This window comes from Rhodamnia argentea, chromosome 10 (assembly GCF_020921035.1).
Source record: "Rhodamnia argentea isolate NSW1041297 chromosome 10, ASM2092103v1, whole genome shotgun sequence".
NCBI lineage: Eukaryota > Viridiplantae > Streptophyta > Magnoliopsida > Myrtales > Myrtaceae > Rhodamnia > Rhodamnia argentea.
The window spans coordinates 20801693-20823741 of NC_063159.1; the positions used below are offsets into that span (position 1 = coordinate 20801693).

The following is a 22049-nucleotide window of genomic DNA, read 5'->3' on the forward strand; positions in this document are numbered from 1 at the left end:
ACTGCCCTAAGGAGCAAGCGTCCTCAAGACGCCAATGACTTATATAGTTTGAGCTCGTAATTTATTAGGAGGTTGAACTTGAGAGTTGTGCGATGCTAATTATATGAAAATCTTCTGTTTGATATAGTCCTAGTTTAATGGTGAACTAGGATAAATCTTGTATAACAATTTTTCTTTATTATTTTTACTCTTTTATTTCGTTGTGTTTGTACGGCTAATTCTAACAATATTAAAGAAGAAAACTAAGCAAAGCATGGACCTTAGTACTAGAATTATAGTAAAATAGACCTTTGAATGACATGAGATTTTTCTTTTTGGAACTTTTCTTTTCTTATCTTTTTCAAATAAAACTTAATGTAAATGTCCACATGTATATAATAGCATTTGCACAATGGACATTAAACTAAATTTACATTTGTCAAAATGGATCCAAAACCCATTTAATTATTCACAATCGTTCAAATGGGTCATAACAACCTTAGCATATCAGCGTAATAGGTGTACAAAATAAAAAAGCCAAAATAAGTGAGTCCACTGCGAATCAATTTAGAACCCACTTAAGACAACCCATATGAGAGGCCTCTATCCTTTCATTGTGTGGACTTCACCCATTTAAGAGACCCAACAATTAACATTTTTATTTTATTTTATTTTTCCTTTTTCTTTCTTCTTTCTTTTTTTGACAAAGTTCAGTGAGGGCCATGAAGCCCTTGCTTGGACCTGGCGTCGATGACCCACGAACATTGTAAAAAAAAAGAAAAGAAAAGGAAAGAAAGGACAAGAAAAAAGACAAAAAAAATTAAAATAAAATAATTATAATAACTAAAAAATAAAAGAATTATTTTTTAAAAATTTAATAAAAGTTGGCCACTAAATTTGCATTGCATTGTATTAACAATATGGATCGAGTTGGGTATGGGTGAGTGCGGGTTGGGTTGAGTATGGGTAAAGAACTTTGCATTACTAATAAATGGATCATAAATGGGTCGATAGGTCAATTTGGATTGAACCATTTATTATCAAATCCACTTGTTTAACAGGTCTATAATTAGATGGGAAATTTTCAAATAAAGGCCCCAAGTGCCCCGATTTTCTCAAATAAATGCATAAAGTGAACATTGTTGCAAATAAGAATTTGAAGTGCTCTTTTTGTTTCAAACAAGGGTCCGAAGTGATCATTTTTGTTTCAAGTAAGGGCTTGGCTTGGCTGGGTGGTCGGCCGGCCAAATATTCTGGCCAATCAAGGGTATTTTCATCAAAATATAATTTTAACATTTTTTTAGTTAAGTTATATAAGAAATAAAAAAAAAACAAAAAGACAGAGGAATACGGGCGGGAGGCTACAATCGGGAGGGCAGCGTCCCACTTGTTGTTCTTTTTTTTTTTTCAATTTTTTTTAAATTTTAAAAAACAGAAGAGGCAAAAAAAAAAAAAAAAGGAAAAGGAAAAAAAATAATAAAAAGGATAAATGACAAAAAAATGTCGACAAATAATTAGTGAGATGCCCTTTTTTAGGTTGATATGGTCACTTCATACCCTTATTTGAAACAAGATCCATTTTAGGCTCTTATTTGAGAAAATCAAGGCACTTCGGGTCCTTATTTGAAATTTTTTCTAATTAGATGGGATGAGATTTTTCTTTTTCAAAAAAAAAAGAAAAAGTAAATAGTTCTCCCATCAAAGTGATAATTAAAGGAAATTCATTTAAAATCCCAATGTGCATATGGAATTAAATTATATTATTGTCATCATGTGAGGAATCGAAGTAATACGAGTTTTAAGCAATCAACAAGTAATTCATAGAAATTTGAAGATAAAACACACGCGAAGTTTGGGCAAGAACTGAGGTCTTATTGCGGGCCAACCGGAGAGCCTGCCCCATCAGGCGTCAGTTGGCTTCGCGTTTGCGACAAGTTGAACACCTCTGAACCAGAAATTCACCTACTCTCCCGCTCACTCGCTCTTCAAGAACCCGAACCAAACCCAAAGAATGGTAGATATAGCAAGTTGGTAGATATCAGCAGATGCAATAGGGGGACAAAGGCTGAACTTTTATGTTGTTCTCGCTGCAGAGACACTCCAAAAGGACCAATCTTTCGGTTAAAGGTGATCTTGCTCTGTTCTGGGTCGGACAAAGTTTTGGAAGAATGAACTGTGTCGACGCCATGAGCAGCTGGTGGGGGAGCCACGGAAAGTGGCGAATGGTGTACCTTCTCTTCCTGGGTCAGCTCGTCTCTTTCATAATGGCACTCGCGAGCTTCTCTACTTCTCTGATAGCTGATCTCGGTAACAACTGGAAGAGAGGACTAGTTTTTTGTTTTTTTTTGTTTTTCGCCAATTACGTGGTTTCTTGAGATTGCCAGGATGGTGAATGATAAAATGCATTAGTGTGATGATTCAAGTCGAGTCATCTTGGTTTTTGGCGAAATTTGTGCAGGTGTGGATGCGCCTCTCACTCAAATGTTGTTTGCTTATTTAGCTCTCGCTCTGGTTTTCGGAAGCATCTTGCTTTACAGGCGACGCAGGCTTCTGGTATCTTCACAGTTCTGTTCTTCTCCATGTACAGAGAGTCGGTCAGTTTTTAAGCACGAGACTTTGGCCAAACCAAGCTACTGTGCTCTGTTAGGAAATTGGCATGTTTTTCACTCAGTGGGGCAGTTCAAATGCTGAATCTAGCATGCGATTTGTTGATATGGAATTTCATTTTTTTTAGGAGATTATCATTTTTGACAGGTTTCGTGGTACTGGTATCTGCTATTGGGAATGGTTGACGTTCAAGGAAATTATTTGGGTGAGTTGAAAAGGCCTCTCTCTCTCTCTTCCCGGGAAAAACAATTTCTCTTTAAGCAGTTGTATAGTTCAGCGGTAGTACCATTGTCTAATTATCTGTACAGGAACTTGATCTTCTACACTTAAGGAATGGCATCTTTTTGTAGTTTACTTACCACTCAAACTTCTTGATGGCAGTTAACAAGGCATACCAGTACTCATCGATTACTAGTGTGACACTTCTGGATTGCTGGACAATACCGTCGGTCCTTGTCCTGACCTGGGTGTTTCTAGGAACTCGTTATTCGCTGTTGCAGTTGTTTGGAGCCGCATTGTGTGTTCTAGGCCTTGGCTTAGTGCTTCTATCCGATGCTGGAGTGGGAGGGGGAGGTGATAGATTTATTATTTTGGGACCAAAAGTTTTCCAACTTCTGCATACAAGATGAACTTGCATCAGTTTACTGACACAAATCATTTTGGATTAGTTCATGTCAATAGCATGTGGGCATTTTGGTCTCGACTATCAGTTGGTTCTCTAGAATCATAGAAGTTCAACATATTTACAGAAGAAAATAGTAATCCTCCTTGGAAAATACAACATCAATCCAACTGTATGATCAGAAATCTCAATTCAGGTGGTTCAAAACCTCTTTTGGGAGACATACTTGTTATTGCTGGGACTGTCTTCTATGCCGTAAGCAATGTCGGTGAGGTCAGTTATTGCTAACGGAATCGACTTAAATTTTTCGGTGGCATTGTACGTGCAACATCTCAGTCTCCAAAGACTCTGATCCACCTTTTCTAAGTTTCTCATAGACTTATTAATTCCGTTTTTTCCTTATTCGTACTGCAGGAATTCTGCGTGAAGAAAAAGGATCTAGTGGAAGTAGTGTCCATGATTGGGCTTTATGGAACACTAGTTAGCGTGGTTGAGATGTATCCTCCATTTTGGTGCTGGAAAATAGAAGCTGGAAATGCGGGTGTTTATTTGGAAAAAGTGTCCCAACAAAAGATTGAGCTCTGACCTGCTTAAACTCTCTTGCAATCAGTAATTCGCATCTCATTCATGTGTTGGGGATATGGCTGGGGAATGTTACTTGTGCTACTCGATGATGACATTAACCTTATTCCTTAATTCTGATTAGATCCATATTTGAAAGGCAGAGTATTGAATCCATCACGTGGTCTACAGAACTTGTAAGAAGTACTTCTGAGCTTCCTCGCCACTATTCTTGCTCAAATTGTCTAATGTTCAATTATTGCCTTTTGAGTCAATGTATAGTAGGAAAGCCTCCCAACTAAAATTATCATTGTGCTATTTCAAATTATCCTTTTTCTTATTGAGATTCCACCAGTTAAATATTGTTAGTTTGGTAATCCACCAAATTATTTAATTCTCTTTATTGACAATGTCAACCAATATGCATGCGTGACTCCCCCCAAATGAAAAAGAGAAAAGGACGATATGCCTGTAACTGTCTGCCAAGGGTATCATTGAGTTCTAGCCATTATTTGCAAGGGCATGTAGTGCAAACTTCATGAAAACATATGCGGTGTAAAATGTCAAGAGAGTGTTAATTTCATTTTGTTGCTGATAAGTTGTGACCTGGAAAGTTAAGCATGCTTACATGTGGCATATCGAGTTGATGTTCTTCCTGTCTATTCTCCGGAGATGCCTTAATATTTAGTACCACCTGTGATAACTGGTAGTAGACTTTGATTTTTGTGAGTATTTTTTGCTCTTCGTTCCTGTGTTCCATTGACTTGTACATCTCATACTCTCGAGTATTTTGCCCTCTGTTTCAATCTTCCAAGCCATCTGCTTCTGTTTCAGGTACTAGCTTTTGTTGGCTATGTTCTGACAGTCTTTTTATTCTATTCATTTGCTCCTTCAGTCCTGAAGGTACTCTTACTCTTTTGGTGCTAGTTATTATTGTTTTCATTAGAAGTCTCAAAATCTCATGTTATGCTTATACACACACACGATCTCATTTAGAGTGAATGACGAATTGTACCCGACAGAAAGTATCAAATATCTTCCACGAGTTATGATAGTTCGAGTTGAGTTCACTCTTTCTCCTCCTGTGATGTAAAACAGTTCGGTTGATGCAACTATTTACTGCTCTGTATCTTCTTCCATCCTTATCAGAAATAGTTTTCTTCCTTTTTTCTTTGGTGTAATCTTATGGTGATATGTCTAAAATCATGACAAAAAGAAATGAGCTACAAGCTGTCCTTCACTAAATGTTTGCTAATATGTAACTCTCTGTATCTCTAATGAAAATAAGTTGCCTCCAGATGAGTGGAGCCACAATGTTCAATCTCTCTCTACTCACATCTGATATGTGGGCAGTTGTTGTACGCATCTGCTTCTATCATCAGCAGGTACAGTTTGTTCACATTATTTGGTTACCATCGGCAGTCATATTTGACACTATGATAGCAATCTTGTGCCTGCATAACCTGATCGATAGTCACCTCTTCTTTCAGGTTGACTGGTTATACTATCTTGCTTTTGCCATTGTGGTAGTTGGCTTGGTCATCTACTCGAAAAAGTATGTGCCATATCTTATCCACAGAATGTTCCTCTCCCTTTGATTTAGTTTACAATCCTCAAGATGCTGGTATCCCTTTCATAGATGCAACTTTATGGTGCATATTATCATGCTTATCCCAGCCAATCGACCATTTTCCATTAGCCAATTCCAACAATCCATCAAAAGAAAGAAATTCTGTTGAGATGAACTTACTGAATTGTAATCCCAAGACAATTCCAAATGGAAAGGCCATGCCTCCATCTAGTGAAAACCTGAAAAAGATAAAGAACAAGGGCGAGCCTGGATTTACATGTACTTTCTGCCTTTTGCTTCATCTAAATTTTGCGATGCACACATTTAACTTTTTTCTTTTTTTCCATCCTAAGCACTTGAAATTTTCGCTATATGCAAATGTTGACACGTAGAGTAACATATGATTTTTCACAATCCTTTTGATGTTTGGATAATACTTCTAATTGTGGCGAGAAAGCCAAAAAGTGCTCTTTACTTAAACTTTGTTCTAAACAAACAAGCCCTATATTGCTAGGGACTCAAAGATTCCTTAGAAAGTTGTGTGGCAAACCGTATGTGAGTATTTAAACAAGTGGAACATATTTGGCATTTAATAAGATCCTCCTACATCAATTCGTAAATTGTTTCGTAAACCAACCTTGGTATCTTTGGCATTAATCAAAGATAAAGACAACAAAGGAAATATCAGAGGACCTATGTTCATGGTTATCAGTTGGTTGAACTTATCAGGGATGCTTTCTTTTTTCTTGTGGAAGCAAAGGAACTCTTGCAGGGTCTCTGCATGACCATTCGTGACTGCAGTTCACTCTCTAGTCTTATGCATCCCATTTCCCGTACTTAGAATTTTTCTAGTATGAGCACATCTTCCCATTAGTTGAGCTACTCATGTGCCTTTCAGTCTCTGTATCTAACAAAAGATTTTTAGAACCATTAAGAGGGAAATATAACTCATACCCGAGTTGGAAAAACCAGTTATAGAATGTTGCGCTTAAAGTTGCAATGATGGTGGCATCTTTTGCTGGTTAATATATGAATTGCGACAGCATCAACTCATATGATCCACTTCACTGTGATGCCACATGAGCGCTTGAGTTTATATAGATGCGCCTCATCCTGGAAGTGCTTTCATGCAATAAAAAGGTGTTATCGTTGTCCAGCGAGAAGGAACCCGAAATTGTACAGGCCATTGAGGATGGAGACCTGACCAATTATCAAGTGCTTAGCAATGGAAGTGCAGTTCCCCCGGAGGAATCTTCGACTTCATGATGCAAGTTGCCCGTTTTATATTGCAGTTGACTCTGCACATCCTAGTAAACTCGATGGGTAAATACTAAACCCTTCGTCACGGCTTGGATAGGTTAAGACTCTCAAGTGCCGAATTCCTTGACAAGCTTGAGATGGTTACTCTGTGATGTGCAGGACGGTCTTAAATTTCTTCCCCCAACTGGTGCATCCAGTTGTTTAGCCTAACCGTGCTTACAGAGAGAGGCTCTGCTTTGGCATGATGCGATCGGATCCCATTGGGTCACCGAAACCCTGGTATGGCTATGTTCTATATGCGAGGTTCTAGTTCATCATGTTGCTGAGCAGACAAGGCAAATTTATACCCAAGAAAGTCTGAAACAAGAAGCTAGGGATCCTTTTACGCAGAACGAGTAATATAATAGATCGAGGCTGCATGGATAGATTGATGAATGCAGAGAATTATTACATATCTATTTTGATTACTCACCCACTTTGATGTGGCAGTGTTTCCTGCAGCCTTATGTACTTGTATAGCCAGTAAACATACTTTTAATTCCATCAACCCATGTTGCCGGGCAGTCTTCTTCATCAACAGGGATCGTTCCTCACACGAGCACATGAAAAGATCCCGCAGAGAAGACGGGACGGGTCATCGACCCAATCAACTGGACCGATCGTCCTCTTTCGATGGATGCAACAAGCCTAACTTGCACGTCCGCTGGCACTTCTTCTAATTGATTGAAACATCGGTCTCATTAGTTTCTTTTCTCCATCCTCATTTCTGGCAACAAAAGCTCAGCTGAGCAGTCTGAGTGTAGTCCCTATGATCAGCTGTTTTCTGCCATATCTTGCTATCTGCCTGTGCCAAGGCCTCTCTGATATGTGTTATTCCTCCCATTCTCTTGGCTTCTTTCTCTGGTGATCACCCCAAGTCAGTCACACCCTCTTGTTCTTCTCCTTCTTTCATCCGGTTGAAACATATTGGGAGTGGTATGCGCTAAAATGAACACGGTGACGCGGCACGATCTGATAATGCTCATCTGCATCAATGTTTAATAGACCTTATAAGAGATCACAGCATAAGGAGTAAACATACTAGTGCTTAAAGGCTTTGTAAATTGCGATAAATCCATAGTTCTCACCACCTTTTTGACTGATACCCCGGCAGAGTCCTGGGCAACCGTTGGCAAATTCAAAAGGATGTTACAGCTTCCTTTCAAAGCAGCAGATCTTCCGTCCATAGATACCGACTAACAGAAAGAGACCCATTCTCCCTTTTCTTCTGCATTCTTATCAGCAAACTGCTCCTTCAGCCATCTCTGTCTACAATAAGATATCTGCTATATTTCTCGTGTTGTCGTGTCGGCAACTCGCCAGGATTGTCGAGAGACTCTTTTTTTCCTTTCTTTTTTCTTTTTATGGGATTTCAACTACAATTTGAGATTTCTACTTTGATTAACATAGGCATAAATGGCAGGAATTATTTGGCAAAATGGTTGCATGATCGATCAGGTATATCACAAGTTCTGCATTTACATATATTTATGACCCTCAAAGTAATTTGCAAAGACGAAACTCGTTCTAGAACCGCAAATATAATTAACAAACATCGTTCTGCATTTACGTACAACTTCATGGCGTGCCAGCAAAATAAAGCTTAAGAACATCGATTTCACGGTATTGAGGCTGGACTATCGTAATTAAGCCTAAGAGGTCGATAGAAGAATTAGCGATCCGCATTGCTGGCGTGCCTTAGAAATTTCCAACATGTCGCGCTTTTGCCATGTGACCGATGATTTTGGTGCGTCCCTTCCCAACTTCCGTTGTTCGCAACCCAGCACGGTCCTGGGCAACCGTTAGCATTTCACAAGCATTGTCGCAGCTTCCTTTCAAAGTTTCCCCATCTTTCTTCCCCACGTACCAACCAACAAAAAACTGCTCTTCCAGCCATCTCTGGCTACCGAAATAACCCGCTCGCTCTTTTTAAACGTGTTGTCGGCGGCGGCTCACCGGGACTGTATAGGATATGATGTAAACGGAGATGGTAAGATTCTCTCACTATTTACTGCTAAAGAAATCACAAATACGCAGATGGAGACAACCTCAAATGAATTGCAGCACTCTAGAGCCACAGGTTCGACTATAACAATAAATGTAATGGTGTAAAGAAAATAAACTATCATCGAGCAATTGATAACATATAGCAAAATTCTTAGCTTTCATATCATATTTTATGTACTCTTATCTTTGCTTGAAATCCAGACAACCAAACACAGCCTCACGTCTTACTCAAATCTGAGTATTTGCTAGTCGTAGGTGAGAATCTAGTTTTGCTCTAAATTCAGACCAAATCAATTTCCACTGCCTCGAACTTCTCTTTCTATTTAAAAAGACTTTTTATGTTTATTATTTGATTTATTATGGCATTTCATTTTGATAAATCACAATTTGGGCTTGTATTATTGGGGGATTTAATTTCGAATTGCACAAGTCATTTTTCGTTGTCCTTAAAGTTCAACAAGATTTTCATACTCACTTTAGGGTGCGAATGATAACCACTTTGTTTCTCTATTTTTTATTTTCCCAAGAAAAGGTTTGGAACAAAAATCCGTTTGGTAAAACAATTTCATTCATCTATTTTTGAGATAAACATTTAGCTTAGAAATAGATTTTGAGAAGAAATAAAAAGTAAAAAATTTCTACATTTTTATTTATGGAACAAAAACATAAATAAAAATTCTTCTCACTACTTGCTTTTCCCCTCCTCTCTCTCACGTGAAGTCTCCGTCTCTCTCTCTCTCGTCCTTGTCGCAAACTGGTAATCTGAAAAATTTTATGTTATTATCGAACAAATTTCTGTTTCGGGAATAAAATCGTTTTGGTTGCTCAAAAACTCGTATAAGGAATAGCAATAGAAAAATTAATAGATTGAGTATCATTCGCTACCTTAATGGGCAAAGGCCAATCCCATCGACCAGATGCTTTTTTAAACTTTGGCCTTTTTTTTGAAGCCGCGAAGTGCAAAAGCTGAAATATAATATGTCCTTGACTCTGGGGATAACGATTGGGTCATGGGTCTTCATCACAACCTCGAACGACAACCTTGTATTAGTGGCTGTATTAGGCACAATCGCGCCAATAATTTTGTCATTTGCGTCTAATCCACCGGTCCAAATGATGGATCATGCGATGACTCCATCGATCCTATTGTCTCGTATTATGCAAGTTCGGCGGACCGCACAATACAAGATAATTGGCTTGACGCAACGTAATGGATAGCAAAATGACCCTCTTGACTAGGACGCCTGCTAATGCGTCGAATACAAGATGTCGGTCAAACGGAAGCAACAGCTATGGTATGGGAGCCAAATCCAATGAATCGTTTGCGTGGTGACATTAAATTCATCTCTATCTTTTCAGCATATCTAGATTTTAGCAATCGGGGCGATGGAATAGCTTCCGCGCATCTCGAATAATTCGTAATCTTGAATTACCATAGATTGACGGGTGAGGTGTGAGGACGTTTTTAGTAGCCTAGGAAGACAAAAGAGGAAAAAATATAAAAATATGTATTAAATTTGTTTCATTTGTTCAATTTAGTTCTAAATCTTTCGATTGGATCAATTCGGTCTTAGACCTTTTTGTATTGGTACCAATTCGGTTCATCCGGCTAATTCGGGCCGTAAATTCCTGATATTGAAGTCGGCCATCACACGTGGTATTGCCAATACTAATATGGAAATGAATAATCACGTGATAATCGAGTTGACCACCACACCGATCAACGTGCAACCACATGATAATATAACTTAGATTAAATTAAAATGCCACGTCCGGCTGAGCGGTAAAATGTTAACACGCCTGCCTAAGCATTAAGCAATGGGTGTGCTTTTCCCAATTTACCCCCTTCAGATATCCGAATATGCCACACGTCGATATCCCATTGGGGGCACAGGACTAGGCCCTTTTTCGTCATTCCGCCCCCCTTTAATCCTTCCTTTTTAATTACCCAACCCAATCAAACAAAGGCACCAACCAGCCAGCGTTTTAGAGAGAGAGAGAGAGAGAGAGAGGGAGACGTCTTGGAGGGAGGAAAGCTTGCGGTTGGCGTCGCCAGCTTCGTCGTCGCTTCGAATCGGACGAATTTCTACGAAATGAATCTGTCCTGATCAGTTGATCGCCACCGGATAAAAGAGAGGCGCGGCGGGGATTCGAGTTGAATTGATCGTTGCTGCTTCTTCTGCTGCTGCTGCTTCTCTTGCGTGATCTGATTTGGAGACGGACAAAAGGTTTAAAAAACAAGGGGGTGCGCACCTCGAGTTTTTCGTCCTCTGATTCGAAGCGGAGAAGATGGAGCGAGCGTTTGCCAACGGCGGCGAAGCTTTTGGCTCGCCGGCTAGTCCCGAGAAGCTCATTATCGACACTGATCCCGGGATCGGTTAGTTCTCGCCGAGCGTTCATTTCTTTGGGGTTGGTTAGCCTTCTGTCAGTTCACTGCACTTTCTCGGCCGCATTCGCCCGGAATGCGTGTCGGATTCCCGAATCATTTGTGGGGTTCTTCTGTTTCTCGTGATGGTGATCGATTGTTCTGCGACGGTCTGGTTGCTGGTCCATAGTGACTATTCTGTGTGTGCGCCCCTGTGTGTAAATCTTACTTTGGGAGTGCGTAGGGAGTCGGCGATGAGACGGTTTCATCAAAAGAAGTAGGAGAGATTCCTGAAATCAGAAGCCAAATGTGGCTTTCTGTGGTCCGGGAAAGAACATTCTGGGAAAGGACTCTTCTTATAGTGTGTAGTTTACCTTGGGTATCCACTGGTTTCCCTTTCAGCTGGAAATAAGTAGTAAGTGATTATTATAAGAGAAGGTAATAAGCTATAGGCTGATGGTGAGAAATGTGAGGTGAATCCACGGGGAAGTGGAAATGATTGGCAAGTTTTCCTTTCTTATTGGTATTATTCTAGATGCATGAAAGCAATTTTTAATTTTTCAGTTGACTTTTTCGTATAGGTTTCTCTTTTGACAAGAAAGTCCAAGTCTTTAGTTTCTTTCGTATAGGCTTATCTTTTAATATGATTTTCTCTTAACTTAACAAACAAAAAAGAACAAAGAAAAGATATGAAGTTTTAAGAGGATTTACGCGAAAAAGAGGATTAAATTGCTGCGTGAAGCTACTTAGATAGTTTATCCTCCTGTGATGGATTGAGTTGGTTTTGTGGCTACAGCCTGAGAAATTGGTGTAGAGGAATTATTAATTGGATGCTCGAGAGAGTTCGTTGGGGATTGGATGCCTGTGTTTAGGGATGAGTGGTTCCAGGTACCGTACGGGTTCCATGTGGAACCCGAAACCTACTTGTCTATACAGTTTCCTTATTTTTTGGAACCCGAAACCTACTTGCATACCGTGGAACCTAAAATCTACCCTTTCACAGGTTCCAGGATCGGTTCCAGGTTCCATCCGGTTTCCACATATTTTCTTAGTTGAATGATTGCAGTGAATAATCACATTTATTGACCACCGCATACTGCTAAAATCCATTGACCACAATTCATATTTAGATACATGAAAAATATGAAACATTAATAAAGTAAAACTATCAATGATAACCTGGTTCCGGATTATGCACTCATCATCGGACACTATGGAATATAATAGGATGACACGAAAACATATATATATACTTGCTCCGGATTCCACCTACCTTGAATCTGGAACCTAACCGTCAGAACAGGCTCTCTCATTTTTTGAACCTGGAACTTACCCTCTATGTCCTGGAACCTAGAACCAATCGGTTCCTACCGGTCCGATTCTCCAGGTTCCAGGTTTTATCCTAGAACCATGCTCACCCCAACCTATTTCCATGGAATTGGCTGTTTACGTTGCTGAAATTAGCAATGCAGTTGGGAGATGGGCCATATTTGTTTTTTTTTTTTTCAACTGCACTACTATCCAGAATATGCAATTTGCCTTCCTCAATTGACTGTTTTACATCTCGTTTATTTTTATAAACATGTTTTAAGTTGACTGACAGATGATAGCATGGCAATCTTCATGGCATTTCAAGCTCCTGAGGTGGATATCTTGGGATTCACGACTATATTTGGTAATGTTACAACAGAAGCTGCCACTCGCAATGCCTTGCTTTTGGTATGTATTTGTTTCATCTGGTTTAGTCGTATGTATTTCATTGTACCGAATATTTCTACACAATGTCCAAGTATGTCCTTTTTTTGAGGATACGTAAATTCGTCATGTTTATGGAATATTTCATAGTCAATAACTACTTTTATTGTGTAAAAGGATAGTGTGAGATAGCTGGACGTCCAGGTGTTCCTGTAGCTGAAGGCAGCCATGAGCCTCTAAAGGTAATTGTTTTAGTTTGTTATCGGAGTTCACTCCAAGGAATTAAGGAGATGAGAATGCACTTCCCTACTTTAGCTAAACTTCTGACCTTTTCTGTGCTGCTTGAGTCTCAATCTCTGAATATGTCTCTGGATTTATACTGGGTTTCTATTCTCCTTGATTTGCATGTGTCTATTGTGCTTTAAGGTGATATTGTGCCTGATATCATGTATAGTAAAGTAATGTGGATGATTACATGTGCATCATTAGCTTTGTTGGTGTCATCACAGGTTTAAGGAACATGATATATGCTACTTCATATCCATATTATACTGCAAACCGAAACCAAGTGAGCAAATCCGTTGTTCTGAGTAATCAAATATGTGTTTTGTCCCATTTTAGATTTGTTTCACGTTTGATTTATGCAAGAGGTAGAAGAGTCACCTTTTAATACTAGCATATGCAACTTTCATGCCTTGGTTGTTATACGTGGAATGAGAGATCTTAATATATGTAATAGATATTACCCTTTCTATTTTTCCTAGGAAGCTTAACATGGAGATACTAATAATATGTTGTCTGTGTGAGGCGATCTATTTGTTAAATTGACTTGGTTTGAATCCATTTCTTTATCTCAATGTTACAAAGTGTTGCCTGTGTGAGGCAATCCATTTGTTAAATTGACTTGGTTTGAATCCATTTCTTTATCTCATGTGCACTTTCAAATCACGTTTTGATAGGATGTATGATATTGCCACAAATTTTAATCCTATACTTTGCAGCTACTTTTCTTTCTTTTTGATGTCCTGCATGTTCAAACCACTTTTAGGTCTCTCTAGTTTTTACATTTTATTGCCGTCCTTCTGTTGAAGTCTAAAAGTCCTACATTTTTCTTCGAGAAGGGGGGAAAGCCACTTGGTGCTGACTTTGTCCACGGTTCTGATGGTATCGGCAACATATGTTTGCCTCCTCCCAATGCAAAGAAAGTTGAGAAGAGTGCCTCAGAGTTTTTAGTTGATAAGGTCTCTGAGTTTCCGGGTGAAGTATCTGTACTGGCACTTGGGCCTTTGACAAACTTAGCCTTGGTAAGTAGTGATCTCATGCCCAACTGCTTTATTCTGACGATTGCAATTTCACGGGGTGCCATGTTTTATCTCCTTCAGGCAGTCAAAAGAGATGCTTCCTTTGCAAGCAAGGTGAAGAAAATCGTTGTGCTTGGTGGTGCTTTCTTTGCGTTGGGAAATGTAAATCCTGCTGCAGAAGCAAACGTAAGTTCTAGCTGTTGTCTTATATTCTAGCTGTCCTCTTATATCTGATGAACATAGAAATAATTGTAATAGGTCTCTCTCTCTCTCTCTCTCTCTCTCCCTCTCTCTCTCAAGGATGCAGCATATATCTGTCCATGCAAATGCATAAGTGTTGTGGCAAACTCTCGCTTGGAATTTTGTTTCAGCTTTTTGATTCGCAAGAAAACCTCAATTTCGTTGTTTGGTGCACACTGTCTTTTTTCTGCCCTTGCTATCACCAATGCTTCGTACTTGATTTTGTGATTTCAGATCAGTCACCAAGAGCCATGGTTCCACGTAAACCTCTCCTTTTGTTTTTGTTTTTCCTATTAAAGAGTCAGCACATGCATATCATTAAACTAAGTCTCCTGCTAAAGTTGATCATATCCTTGAGTTGGCCTTAAATAGCTCTTATCATCACTTGCAGATTTTTGGGGATCCAGAAGCAGCTGATGTTGTGTTTACTTCGGGGGCTGAAATTATTGTTGTGGGGATAAACATCACAACCCAAGTGAAACTTACAGGTGCCCCTACTGTGTTTCTCTTGCTCATTTGACAAATAAATTTTCGTTTGCATCGCTTTATTATCTGGAAAAGGTCATCCATCTGAGAGTTATGGTGGTTTAGATGCCGACCTGCTTGATTTGAGGCTATCAAAGGGGAAGCATGCTCAAATTCTTAGTGATATGTGCAAGTTTTACAGAGATTGGCATGTTAAGTCTGATGGGGTCTATGGTATGCTTTGATACTCTAAGAACTGTAGTTTTACCAAAGTCTAATTATCCTATGTCCTTCTCTTTACTACTTCGCTGGCATTTTCCAGGAATTTTCCCTCATGACCCCGTCAGTTTCATGGCGCTAGTTCGTCCTGATCTTTTCACTTATAAACGCGGAGTTGTGAGGGTGGAGACACAAGGAATCTGCACAGGCCACACTATGATGGATCAAGGTCTAAAGAAGTATGTATACACCAGCTGACTTTGCTAGTTAGTCACTTGGCTGTTTTTTTCTTGCTCACTTGACCAATGATTGGTTCTGTCTTCTGCTTTGTACAGATGGAACTCGAGCAACCCCTGGTCGGACCATTCTCCTGTTTCGGTCGCTTGGACGGTCAATGTGGATGAGGTTGTCAGTTGCATCAAGAAGTATCTGATGAAACAGTGAAAGCCGTTGTGAATCCCTCTCCAAAACGATGTAAAACTACGGGGATGCTCTCTTTCCTTATTTATAATCGCAAATCCTTGCCTTCAATTTTAGTTGCAAGCGGTTCAGTTCGTCTAAATGTGGACTTTAAGGAAAGATTATACCTTGTTACTTCAGATGTTCACTTTCTCTATTTGGACGCGCTTTGGATTGTAATATGGTGAATATTTGACAAGTAAATGGAAACACACCATTAAAGAGATCATATCAATCGTTTTATAAGATAACACTTGTTTTTCAGTGGAAAGTGTCATTTCTCATGTTCTAGCAAAGATAAAATGCAAAAATAATGCCAATAAATTTGAAGAAGGGGTCGAAAGGAGAATTTTTGTGCTAGTATAATCTATGTAGCACCGACACTCCTCATAGGTTTGCGTGTCGGTATTGGACGCGTGTTGGACATGGACATGCGTATTGACACGCGGCCGAGACGCGTATCCAGCGTGTCGGACATGTAGAGTCCATTAAAAAAGAGAAAAACTTAATATTGGAAATTTGGAACCCTAGATATCATAGATTTACGATTCGCGTCCTCTCCCTCTCCTTCTCTTTGAGCCTCTCTCTAACTTGGTCACTCGACGCTCGCTCGAACTTAGTCATCTCCCTCGGTAAATCTGATACGTCGCTCGCTCGAAGTCAATCGTCTCTCTCAGAAGCAATCAGAATCTTCACCTGAGTCCGAGGCTCCGACCTCCGTCCAGATTTCTCAGCCCAATCGCTCTCCGAAGAGGTCACCATCTTCTCTCTCTCACTAGTTCGTGGTTCCCATCTTCAGTCATGGATAGATTTCGGTGTTGGGATTGCAGTCAGTTAGGACCTTGTTCTGTCAACGTTTATATGTTGTTTACCTTTTTCGTTCTGCTTTGAAGCACTTGGTCCTTGTCGTGTAAATCTCTATTTCAAGCATTTTGGAAGATCCATCTCTGTTGCTCTCATGATTGGTCGACCGTGAGCGTCGCATGTGAGGACTATTGATTTTTTATCATATGCTCTTGAGGAACTCTGTGGTCGAATAGAACAAAATTGCATAGTGGTACATCTGCACATATTTTTCATCTACTCTTCCATTTTTTCTCTAGTTTTGTTTTCCGAATTACTGTGGTTTGAGAAATCAAATCAACAATTAGATTGTGATTTTGATATCCTTTTTACATTTCCGTTTGTCCAAATAAATATGAACTGTCTTTCATTGGCATCTAGAGACTAGAGGTTCTTGTGGAGGCAGAGCTTGTGGAACACCCTCAACAAGCAATAATTTGTATCTGTGAGAAATTCTATGTCTGATTCAAGTCTAAGTTGGGCTTTCTCTTCTCAGTGCTCACTGTGCATAATCCACTACATACTCCTGTCACAACTTTGTCTATACTATCCCGAGAGTTGCTTCAGAAGAGATTTCTTGCGTGATGGCCATGTTTTTGACAATGTTGCTCCACTGGTTTTGCTTGTAGTTTGTACATGATTCGAGTACATATCTTTTTTTTTGGTCCAAGAGTACATATCTTGTTTTGTTGAATTTGTGGTAACAACACATGGGAGTAATTCTGAATAAACATCAACATTTACCTTGGATGATTATACATGTTATATTCATAATTCTTGACATATTGTAATTGTATTTTTTGTAGAATGACTTCGAGTATGGATAGTAGCATTCCACCACCTACATCTAGCGATGAAGATTGGAATAACCCATTATGAAGGTATGTTACTAAGTTAGCTAATCCTAGTGAGGCATGAGGAATTTGTCTTGGAAATGTAAATTCTGTGGAAAAGATGTTAAGAGTTCATATATGAGAGTCGGGGCCCATTTGTTGAAGATAAGTGGAAAAGGAATTGCAAAATGCGAAAAAGTAGAAAAAAAATGATCTTTTAGAAATGGAAAGATTAGAAGAAGAGGTTAAATCTAGATTGAAGAGCAAGGCGCCTAAAAATGCACATTCACCTCCTTCTAGTTTTTCAATTAGTGGTGGTGGTGGGATGGATTCATCATTTGACCCCAAAAAAAGGAAGATTGGAAGTGGGAGTGGTGGAGGATCAATTGAAAAGGCATTCAATATGACTATACGGGAACGTTTAGATTGTAAGATTGCTAGAATGTTCTATTCGACGGGCTTGCCGTTTAACCTTGCAAGAAATCCTTACTTTCAATCCGCTTTAACTTATGCCGTTAATCATAATATTGTGGATTATGTACCTCCCAAACATAATTTGTTGATGACCATTTTGTTGCAAAAAGAGAAGGAAAACATTTATAGGTTGTGTGCACCTATTAGAAATATGTGGAGGGGGTATAAGTATTGTGAGTGATGGATGGAGTGACTCACAAAAGAGGTCACTTATTAATTTTATGGCAGTGACGGATGGAGAAGCTATGTTTATAAAATTGTTTGATTGTTTAGGAGAAATAAATGATATGCATTTCATTTTTAACTTATTGAAAGAAGTTATCAATGAAATTGGGCATGTGAATGTGGTCCAAGTTATTACAGATAATGCTGCAAATTGTAAGGCCGCAAGACAACTCATTGAGCATGCATTTCCATATATTGTTTGGATGCCTTGTGTGGTGTACACCCTAAATCTAGTTTTGAAGAACATTTGTGCTGCAAAAAATATGGAGAATAATCACTTAGTTTATGAGGAATGTAGTTGGATTTCAAACATGTATCAAACATTTCATCATAAACCATTCAATGAGATGAGTAATATACAATGAGTTTGTTAGCTTGATGATGCGGTAGCATTTAATGATGTTAGTAATAATACACTCGGCGTTAATGAGCAATCCTTGATTCCATTCGCAAATTCTGCACAATCATTATTCGTTCGGACCAAGGTTGATTTTCATCACAATTTGCTTCGGTGGATCGTGTCTACATGAAGAATATCGACTAGGATTGTCGATAGTAAAGTATCGTTTCTTTCCTTTTCAATAAGATAATCAATTCACCAGATTGATTGCTATGATTCCATAGCGATTTACTAGATTGATTGTTGACCCGATCGATTAAAGATACAAAGGTATATTCAAGACATGATTGATTGATGATTCTAATTCAAGATGTGATTGATTGTTGATTCTAATTGAAGATGTGATTGATTGTTGATACAAAGGTATATTCAAGACATGATTGATTGCTGATTCTAATTCAAGATGTGATTGATTGTTGATTTCAAACAATATCTTACCTTATTAGTTGCTGATTTGATGCTTAATCAAAGACATATCAATGGAAGGCTGATTGGAGTTGTTTCCTTTGAAATTGATAGATCTTTTAGGATTGTTATTGGTTGTGCAAGGTTGGTGGATGAGATTGTTGTCTTTTATTTCGTTTTTGCTCTGTCTTAGTCTTTTTATATAATTGAAGAGTCTGCTCCATTGTAAAGACAGATATGATGAATGAATGAGAATTCCTCTTTTAAGTTGGATTTGCTTTGTATCGGTTTATTTAGCCTTGGAAATTGGATTCTTCCTCGGTGGTGAACGAAAAACCCTTTAGCCTTGGTTTGTAGTTATCCTTTAAACCTTGATGGTGAGCCTCTACCCCGAATTTCGATTTTGATTCTTGGCTAGTGGTGCTTCCTTTAGGCCTTGATAAGATCGTATCTTATCCTTATTCACATTCTTCCTTCGAAATCTATCTTATAAACTTTGATCGATTCATATTTCTATTCATAATCACTCAAAACGCACTCGCCCGCCTCACGCACGCATCACTTGAAGTTTCTTTCCGTAGCGGATACCCATTTTGCTGCGATGATTGTGATGCTTTAGAGGTTTAAGTTAATCAAATGCGTCTTCAAAGCATGGTTATTTGTGACAAATGGAATATTTATATAGATGATAATTAAGGAAGAGCTAAGTTTGTCAAGGACAAGGTGTTGGATGATTTTTTGTGGGATTCAATTGATTATATACTTTCCTTCACTCCTATTTATGACATGCTTAGAATTTGTGACATCGACAAGCCTTGTCTTCACTTAGTCTATGACATGTGGGATTCAATGATTATTAAAGTGAAGAGAGCTATATATGCGCGAGAAGTGAAAAGGCTAGATGATGAATCTACATTTGTGGATCGTTGGACTAGAAACAATACTCCACTTTGTTACTTGGCATATGCCTTGAATCCTAGGTAAGTTCTAAAATTGTATGAGATTATTAGTTCATTAGTTGGTATTTTTTCTTCAACATGATAATATAATACTCTTCTTCCTTATTATGATTTTCTACTTGTATTTTATAGGTACTACAGTGATCATGGCTCAATGAAGAGCCTATTCGAGTTTCTCCTTACAAGGATAAAGAGATCAACCAAGAAAGACTAAAATGCCTTAAGAAATATTTTCCTAACTTGGATGAGCGTAACAAGGTGAATTCGAATTTGTAAATTTTGCGTGCAAAAATGGGGATTTTAGAGAATTTGATTCCATTCATAATCGGTATGCTATGTATCCTATAGCTTGGTGGGTTATTCATGGTGCATGTGCACCTAGGCTTCAAAGCATAGCCTTAAAGCTTCTTGCACAACCTTCTTCTTCATCATGTGTTGAGAGGAATTGAAGTATTTACTCCTTTTATGAATTTGGTATAAAGTACTTACTTCCTGTACAACCTTTTATGAATTGAAGTACTTACTCCCTTACCAAAAAAAATAAAATGACCCCAAAACGTGCAGAAGATTTGGTTTACATTCATAGCAACATTCATCTTCTATCAAGAAAAAGCCCACGATATGCAGAAGGAGAGATCAAGAAGTGAGATATTGGCGGAGATGCATTTGACACGTTTGAAAATGTTGGGGTGCTTGAAGTTGTGAGTCTTTCACTTGATGAGCTGGATATTAAGTCTGCTATTTTTTCAGAAGAAGTGGATAATGTAGATGTAGATGAATGACCTCTTGAGAGCATTTCTTCACAAAGTGCAGCAGAAATGCCTCGTAAAAGACCTGGTGAGCCACCCATTGGCTTCTTGATTTTCACGTTGTTCTTGTGAAAGCTAATCTTGTCAACTAGAAGAGATGTCTTTAGGATTTTTGGAGGATTTCATGTTATCTCCTTTTGTAGTGGTTTCTGTTTCTCTGTTTTTGGTGATCTTGTTGATGAGAGGACATAATGAAGGAAATGCTTGAACTATTATTTCCCAGACTTAAGGCTCAGTGTGCTGAAGTTAATGTTTTAAAGTGTTTCTGGTCAAGTCACACTGCCTGTTTTTTGGACTAGAGAAAATTTGTGTGCGATTAGATCAAAATATTGATTTTCTGATGCTTTTTAAAGAGGTGGTGTCTTATCACTGTGTGAAAAAACTTTGTCTTCTCTCTCATGCAGGCTCATCCCTTTTTTTGTCCAGTAAGACCTGCGGAAGCATCAGAAATTATGCCTAAAGATTTAAAACTTTGTGAGACTTTGATTCGTATGGCGCTTTGGATGTTGGCAGACTTTGATTCATATAGCTCTCTATGTAATCTTTATTTGTTTTTGGACAAGGTCTCTATAAACATACTGGATGTGGACTGAGGTTGCAGGTTGGACTGGATGGATGACTTCTTCTTGTCCTAAAAAATAACAAGAAGGAAACAAAGAGGAAAAAAAAGTACATTTAAATCGGATGCTTTTGCACGTATTCGTGAATTGTTGCCTTTTTTTTTTTTCCTTTCTTTTTTGAAATAATGTCAACGATATGCACCATGATACACTCATTTAGTTTTGGAACGAACATCTTAGGTGTATCTTTACATTTACTATTAACACGAAGATCAATGCGTCGTTTTCATCGGGGATTTCAAAATCGAACTGGAAAATCAAATCAAATCAAATCAAACCTCTAACCAAACTGAAAATTTCGTGCATTTCTATTCGATTTGGTATAGTATTCGATTCAGGTAATTGAAAACTAACCATGCTTTTTTCTAGTTCTATTATTCGGTTCGGTTCAATTCGGTTAACCAAATCGCATTGAAAATCTCAAAAATAAACTTTTTTATTTTTTATTTTATTTTCTTCTTTTCATTGTTGGGGCTGAGGGCCGATTGGGGTCGCCGGCCCTTGGGCGAGGGCTGCGAAGTCCTCACCGGCCCCGGGTGAGGGCGCCGAAGTCCCCAGCCCCAAAAAAAGAAAAGAAAGAAAAACAAAGTCAAAAATAAAAAATCAAAATCAAAATAATAAAAAAAAAAGAAAAAATCGAAAATTGAACCGAACCAAATCGAAGTGAACTGAATTTTTTGTTCGGTTCGGGCGAGGCTCGGTTCGAGTTCAAACTTGCACGCTAACGGTTCAGCTCGGTTAAGTTTTCTTGAAAAATCAAATCCAGATGAACTATTGACATTCCCTAGCTTTCATGTGTGGCTCACGCAAACATATATATTTTTGTTTGTCAACAAATAGACCATTGTCACAAATAGAAAAATCTTGAGACATCGATAGTCCTATATTTAACATTTTCACATCCTGTACAAGTAAATGGGACAACACAGAAGTCCATCAAGTGAACGAAATCTCAAAGTAAATTATAGTGATTTAATAAACTTTCTATATTCAGAACCATAGAGATGTCAAGAACGGGAAATCACATCCAAATCCAAGCTACACGACTATCTTTTGACCTTAGTTACGAGCTTAAGCGATGTACTCAACTCT

At 38.6% G+C, this 22049-nt stretch overlaps 2 protein-coding genes and 1 long non-coding RNA gene across 8 annotated transcripts; all 3 read left to right on the plus strand.

Moving 5' to 3' along the window:
- Positions 1–1980: 1980 nt before the first annotated feature.
- LOC115742262 (solute carrier family 35 member F2-like) lies at positions 1981–7156 on the plus strand. Of its 5 annotated transcripts, none has more exons than XM_048271047.1 (12): positions 1981–2286; positions 2438–2633; positions 2734–2791; positions 2937–3159; positions 3405–3481; positions 3623–3705; positions 3915–3966; positions 4604–4672; positions 5068–5154; positions 5260–5324; positions 6497–6662; positions 6764–7156. In XM_048271047.1, exons 1-11 carry the CDS (start codon positions 2055–2057, stop codon positions 6603–6605), a joined length of 1251 nt encoding a protein of 416 aa, XP_048127004.1. In that variant the 5' UTR covers positions 1981–2054; the 3' UTR covers positions 6606–6662; positions 6764–7156. The 5 variants fall into 5 exon arrangements, with proteins under 5 accessions (XP_048127004.1, XP_048127003.1, XP_048127005.1 ...); XM_048271046.1 differs by having other exon boundaries at positions 1982–2286; positions 6759–7156; XM_048271048.1 differs by having other exon boundaries at positions 1983–2286; positions 2438–2532; positions 2714–2791; positions 6759–7156.
- A 3469-nt stretch (positions 7157–10625) lies between these two features.
- LOC115742264 (uridine nucleosidase 1) lies at positions 10626–15492 on the plus strand. Of its 2 annotated transcripts, XM_030676443.2 has the most exons (10): positions 10626–10863; positions 10900–11022; positions 12614–12729; positions 12888–12947; positions 13827–14009; positions 14088–14192; positions 14638–14734; positions 14838–14945; positions 15034–15169; positions 15266–15492. In XM_030676443.2, the coding sequence occupies exons 2-10, from the start codon at positions 10935–10937 to the stop codon at positions 15372–15374; spliced, it is 1002 nt and encodes a 333-aa protein (XP_030532303.1). In that variant the 5' UTR covers positions 10626–10863; positions 10900–10934; the 3' UTR covers positions 15375–15492. The 2 variants fall into 2 exon arrangements, with proteins under 2 accessions (XP_030532303.1, XP_048127006.1); XM_048271049.1 differs by having other exon boundaries at positions 10626–11022.
- A 584-nt stretch (positions 15493–16076) lies between these two features.
- Positions 16077–20793, plus strand: LOC125312597. Its single transcript, XR_007196644.1, has 4 exons — positions 16077–16143; positions 17039–17113; positions 19661–19786; positions 20742–20793. It is a non-coding gene; the product is annotated as an uncharacterized LOC125312597 (long non-coding RNA).
- The last annotated feature ends 1256 nt before the right edge of the window (positions 20794–22049 follow it).